The sequence below is a fragment of the Cebus imitator genome, unplaced genomic scaffold (genome assembly GCF_001604975.1).
Source record: "Cebus imitator isolate Cc_AM_T3 unplaced genomic scaffold, Cebus_imitator-1.0 Scaffold92, whole genome shotgun sequence".
Classification (NCBI taxonomy): domain Eukaryota; kingdom Metazoa; phylum Chordata; class Mammalia; order Primates; family Cebidae; genus Cebus; species Cebus imitator.
In genome coordinates, this window is record NW_016107407.1 from 5929415 (window position 1) to 5935997 (window position 6583).

General features: G+C 46.5%; 1 protein-coding gene across 1 annotated transcript in view; it reads right to left on the reverse strand.

Moving 5' to 3' along the window:
* Positions 1-41: 41 nt before the first annotated feature.
* LOC108309140 (supervillin-like) overlaps positions 42-6583 on the reverse strand; it is a 21417-nt gene continuing 14875 nt past the window's right edge. The window contains 6 exon segments of the mRNA XM_017535319.2: positions 42-686; positions 1385-1529; positions 3379-3554; positions 4772-4917; positions 5043-5190; positions 5799-5935. Coding sequence (XP_017390808.1) covers positions 405-686; positions 1385-1529; positions 3379-3554; positions 4772-4917; positions 5043-5190; positions 5799-5935 — 1034 coding nt within the window. The 3' untranslated portion in view covers positions 42-404.

A 6583-nucleotide genomic window follows, 5' to 3' on the forward strand; every position in this document is an offset into this window, starting at 1 on the left:
CATTTGGTTCCAGCGTTAAATCACAAAGATATTCTCTACTTAACGACTTTAATTGAAGCAGCACACAGGCACATGAGAAATATCACTCAGAGGCCAATCATCGCTTTCCCAGAACAGCTCTGGGGACAGGGACAGGAAGGGAGAGAGGGAGCCAGGAAGCCTTGACGTGCAAGTCAATTTCTACAGGTGAACATCAGCGGCCTCAGCAAGGCTAGGCTGTTAGGGATTCGGCCTGACTTCTTTTCCCCCTCTGTGGTTTACTTAGTGGCTCTCAAGGACGCATGACTGGAGTGCCCCACTGCACGTGTGCACACAGCAGAGGGCACACAGGGTGTGCTGGGGAAGCTGGCTCCCGCAGGGCTGCCAGCCAGCCTCTTTCAACTGGAAGAAACCACGAGCGCTCACTAACCTGCCGTGCTCACCATGAACTTCCACTTGACCACATAGGCGTCCCCCTCGTGGAACTGCCCGATGCTCTGTTTGGGGAGCCTGCTATAGTCGAATTCCAGGATGTGCCAGACATCCACGGAGACACTGGTGATCTCAAACTGCCTCCTGTCCTGCCCTTCCACCAGGCCATAGCCACGGCCGACGTTCACCCCGTCCAGAATGGTGCCCACTGTCGTCTGGGGCATGGACACCATCCGCGTCATGTCGTACGGCTTGACGTCAGCCCTGGGGTCTTCCTACAGGGGAACATGGAGGTTGCCTGTTTCCACAGCCATTCCTTGTCACACTCAAAGCTGCTTCAACTGTTCATGCGACAGCATAAAAATACAGCTTCCACACTCTGTCCCAGGATGCTTAACTGCAGTGTGGGAAAGGCTGCATTTCCAGGAAGACTCTGGGAGGTCTGAACACCCATCGCCACAACAGCACATGGATGCCCGAGAACAGGTGCAAACCAGACTCTTCACCTCCCGGAGTCGGGTTAGAACTGGAGGCCAGTCTGCTGTTCTCGTGAGTCCAGGGAAGGCTTCCCAGCTTTAAGGGTGTGTGTGTTTATGTTGATTAAAAAAGTATTTTAGTTGACACATTTTTATGTGTACAATTTGATATGCTGATACAGGCATCTGTTTTATGGGGAGGGGGTGAGGGAAGGAGGGAGCAGAGGGAGGGTTGGGAGATGTTGGCCAACAGCACAAAGTGACAATCAGAGCGAGGAACAAGCTGCTTTTCTACGGCACGAAAGGCAACTGTCCCCAACACTGTATTGCATATTTCAGAACAGCTAGAAGAGAGGATTTGAATGTTCTCACCACAAAGAAATGATAAATCTGAGGTGATGGCCACACGAACTACATGATTTGATCATTTTACATCAAGGCCACTTTTGCTGGGACCCGAACCAAGCCCCGAGGTTGAGACCTGGTCGCTGGGATACCTTGTGCTGGGCAAGCTCCCCAGGGTTCTTCTCATGTGGTCGCTTCAGTTCCGTCCAATCCAGAAACTTCTCTTTAAACAAAATCGTCTCATTGTGTTCAGTAAGTCTCCCAAATATCGCCCACTCGGGCCGCCCCTGTCCTTTTCTGCAGGGTGGGGGTTGGGGGGTTGGGAGAATAAACAGGAAAAGAACCAAGATTAAGCCAAGTTAAACAAAGGAATCTAAAACACAGCGGCTACTGGAGAAAACCTCAAAGCACATAAGCGGTATATAGAACAAATGGTTTATTTTCCTGCATTTTACCAAATAACGACATTTTGTTATTTTAGTCTGAAGTTTTGCAAACCTTTGCATCCATGGAGTTTTTGGTGTGCCTGAATGTGACATGAACCATGTCAGGACTAGGCTTTTCTTACATTCTAGCAAGTTCTTTTTTTTTTTTTTTTTTTTCTTTTTTTTTTTTTTTTTTTTTTTTTTTTTTTTTGAGATAAGATCTTGCTCTGTCACCCAGGCTGAAGTGCCGTCGCACAATCGTAGATCACTGCAGCCTCAAACTCCTGGGCTGGAGTGACCCTCCTGCCTCAGTCTCTGGAAATGCTGGAACTGCAGTTATGTGCCACCACGCCTGGCTAATATTTTAATAGAGATCAGGTCTCACTACGTTGCTCAGGCTGTCTTGTACTTCTGGCTTCAAGCAGTCCTCCCACCTCAGCCTCCCAAAGTGCTGGGACTACAGGCGTGGGCCCCTGTATCTGGCCACATTCTAGCAAATTCTTGTCCTTAGGATACTACTTAGTATTTGCCACAGCAATGGCAGGAGCTGTGGGCAAACCTTACTCATCATCTGATCTATGCCACCCAGTCACCTGCAGACACTCACCAAGTTTCCCTTCAATTAATTAGCAGATGTAGGGAACAGGCAGCTCCCCTCCCCCAATTCTCTACATTTTATGTCATGTTTCAGCTAAGCTCTCCAGAGTACAGAGATCTCCTGTCACTGAAACGGACACACTCATAGATCACAAAGTGTGTTTCTGCACACTTATTTCTAGGTCACTGGCCAGGGCAGCAGCTGGGGGCAGCACAGAGAGACAGGAAAGACAACAGCACAGCCCCACCTGGAGCTCTTGTGCGGGCTTGGGATTTCAGATTCTGTGCTGTGCCCAAGAACACAGATAATTTAGAAAAAGGTAGATCTGACGGCCGTAATCCCAGAACTCTAGGAGGCCGAGGCGGGCAGATCACCTGAGGTTAGGAGTTCAAGACCATCCCGGCCAACATAGTGGAATCCTTTAATTTCTAATCTATTATAATGACACATATAGTTAAAAAGCACTACTTTTTTGGTCTGATAGTTAAAAAAACAACAGTGCTTTGCCTGTAAGAATTCTTTGTTTCATAATCATAATTTTAGAGTTTTCGCATATTCTATTGAATTGCCAAAATGACTTTAAAGAGTCCAGTACATGTGGGAAACATTAAAATCACAGTCATTATTTTAATGCCATCTCCTCCCCGTCTTCCCTTCCCAAAAGGCGGAAAGGCATCAACATCATCTGCTGCCAAATAAATCCTGGAATTCCAGGGCGATGCTGGGAAGGTGTGAATTAGAAGAAGCATGTTGCTTCTGCACCTTCACATCAGTGGCTGAATTCCAGATCTGGTGAAGCCTTTTAGATCCGCATGTGATTTGTTTAAACAATTGCTGTTCATCTGCCACAGCAGCACCTGGAGTGCCGCAGGTGGGAACTTGCAGCATCGCCTGCTCACTTCAAAAAATCAACTATCACATAAACCTCTTCCAGAAGACTACAGCATCCATATTTCTGCAGTAGTTGGATAAAAGTAAAAGAAGTGTTCCTTCTGTGAATATTCACGGTCCACTGCATATAATGGTTTATGAAAAGTGAACCCTATAAAGAGCGAGAGTAGAGGACTGCGGTGAGAACAGAGGATCGAATGGAATCTGCCATCCTGGGCGGTGGCAGGGGTACCTGGGGATCAGCGGATTGCATTCTCCAGGATCCAGCGGATTGATGTCACAGTTCTCATAGTCAAACGTTCCATTCCATAAGTGCTTTGCCAGCTGAAATGCTATTTTTCATTGTGCTAACGTGACTTCTTTCCCATGCCACACGTAAACTTCACTACCAAAATCAAACACCAGTACCTGGGAGAAATGGCACAAAAGAATTTGTTAACTTCAAGAACGTGCAACAGTTGAATCAGGGTCTCTGTTGCCAGCGAGTCAAACGCAGGAAGACAGAAATCCTAAGGGGGCGACCGGTACAGACACAAAAAGGCCATGAGATCTCAGCTGGCACTGCCCCACCAAGCCAGCCTCTGCCCCGGGGGCGTGATTCCTCCTCCCAGTGTCCTAAGTGGCCGAGATAATGTTCCCTCCTCTTGTGATCCACAAGAGTTGTGTAAGCATGTCTTCCTAAGTTCTTTCCTTCCTCCCCCTCTCCCGTTCCTCCCTCTCTCATGTGCTCACTCATCCACTTAATATATACACAAAGGCTCCTTCACACACCAGGCACTGAGGGTCCAATGATATCTTCTCTCCTGTACACAATTCCAAGATCCTTAAGGGCAAGGATCAGATCATAGCAATACACACAGGAGGGGTTGATTACTAAGTGTTTGCTGAATGAATACCTGAACGTAGTGCTATTTCTATTTTCATGGTTCCTTTTATTCTTTCTCTTAGAATGATTTCTCCCTTCATTTCCAGCAATTCAAATTTTGCTTAACTCTAAACTCAGCTCAGTTTCACTTTCTATGTAAAATTGTTCCTGAAGATTTCTTTTTCTGTGACATTTTTCCTAGGTAAATGCCAATACATATCACACAGCCACCCTCGCTCCAGATGACATTCCTCCTAACGCTCTTCTGCCCAGTTACACTGAAGGGCCTTGTGTGTCTTCCACCTTCTCGACACTTAGCAGACTTAACGGGACTGGAAATGTATGTGATTAACCAGTATTTACTGGCGTGACAGGACAAAAGCAGCACATTAATTGGCAAATCCACAAATTATACATACATGCATCTATTATTCCTCAAACTAAGGACTGAAAAATATTTTATTATAATGTTTATGCAAAGTGCAAGAGACAGGGCTAAGTAATATTTACATTTTGCTTAAGACATAAAAGTCTTCAATGGTCCATGCTGTCTGAACAATATTCTGGATTCCATATTAGCATTTAAGATTTCAGTGATGTGTTGAAATCACAAATATCCTTTGAAAAGCTGTAAATGATCTACAATGAGTACTGACACTGGCTAACCTTATTGGAAACTTGCTATCTAATTTACTGGGCAGCCTGTGCCAAGTACTTTTGATGTGCTTTGTCATTGAAGGGCAGAGCCCACAGACTGTACCTCTGTGGGCTGCAGAAGGGAACACTTTGGAATTTTCCCCCAGTAGTCGTCATCAGGCACAAGTTTGTCATCCATGAGGCGGTAAATGCAGTTAGTTTCTATTATGGCTGCTTCACAGAGTTCATCTTCTTTTGGGTCTCCAGCAGCTTAGGGATAAGAACAACAGGAGAGCATCACATTTTCCATTGCAAAGTAGCTAGTTTAGAATGAGTTAAGGGAGAAGAAAGAAGATTCACATTTTGTCAATCTCTGAAGTACAATAAAGTCTTACACTGGTAACTGGTTTGGCCGCCCAGAAGCTTCCAGAAGCCTTTGGCTGCATGAGTGTGTGTATTAATTCCTTCTTCAATGGTTTGGATATAAGTAGCTCTACAACCAAGTTCCCTCTTTGTCTGAATTAAAGCTGCAAGTTCTGAAGCCTAAAAAAAGAGAGGAACGCATGACCTGGTAGAAAAGCCCTTGGCTAGACAGAGTGGCACATGTCAAAACCAGAGAGGGAAACAGAGTGCGCCTGAAAGGAAAGCCTCGTGACCACGGGGGTGGGTGGATGCTGGTTACTGGGTATTTTCAATGACCTCAAGAAAATGTAACTGAAAGACCAGGGAGCTTCAATTCTTTAGAGCAATAATTCTCCATCTTCAATAGGTCACATGTGACGCTTTTAAGAAGCACTCATTCTTTGGGCTTTACCCCATGACATTCTCATTTAATAGGTCTATGGAGGAACTTCAGAGTGACCTGAGATAAAGGACTTCAAAGTGGGGCCAGTTCCTTTTCTTACACAGGAGTAAGAAGGAACCCAGGACCTAAACGCTGGTGGTGTAGGTCATGGTCCTAAAACATCCCACTCAAACATGTAATGAAAGCTTGTTTGAGAGACATTCAGGAAAAGAAATACCACCTATCCCTTCTCACTTGAACGCAACACCTGGCGTTTGAGAAGCTTTGTGACCGACATCAGGAAGAACACTCTACCAGTGTGTAAAGGGGACATTTGCTACAGCATTTTTAGTTTCCAGATACCAACCTTCGCCTTTTCTATGACGTTTGCGAACTCTCCTACCCACAGGAAGCAGCAGTGGGGAGAGAGCAGGAGGAAGCAGTCCCCGCTGTTGAGCGCTGAGGCCTGAGGCTCTACCAGCCTGGTCTGCACGTGTCTTCTTCCTGAACACAAGGCAAACAGTCACTGTCTTCCCAGACAGAACGGGGAGGTCACTGTCTTCCCAGACAGAACAGGGACAGGACACAGCCCACATCAGAAGCCTCCCTGCTGCGGACGCTTTCACTTCTAAAGAACTCATTTGCTAATAAGAGTTCCCATGGCCCAGGGTGGCAGCAGGAGGATTTAGAAAGGGCATCATGACAGCACTAGTGACCCCTTCCCTGGTTCCTGCTTTCCTAAATGTCACCCGCTTCTCAGGACCATTATTAGTGTTACATGTGTGAGTGAACTGAGGCTCCCCCTTCCAGGGAAATGAACACAGGGGCTCCTTTTCCCCTCCTTCACTCCTCAACTGGGGCCTTTCTCTCCCCTGGCCACCCCCTGCACACACTTACATCTGTGGCCTCAGCAAGGGACGCCATGCCTTCAGGAAGGGTCTGATCTTCCCCTGGGGAGTTTCCACTGTGAACCCTAGGGGCCTCTCCACTGGAAGGAGGGAGGCACGGCCTTCTGTGGCTTTCAACACCTTCTCCAAAGTATTTGTTGATTTTGAGCTTTCCACAATTACACTGACCATGTGGTCTCTGGGTTAGGACTCAGGACAGAGATCGTTTATTTGAGCTTGCCACTAATTTTTTTTTTTTTTTTTT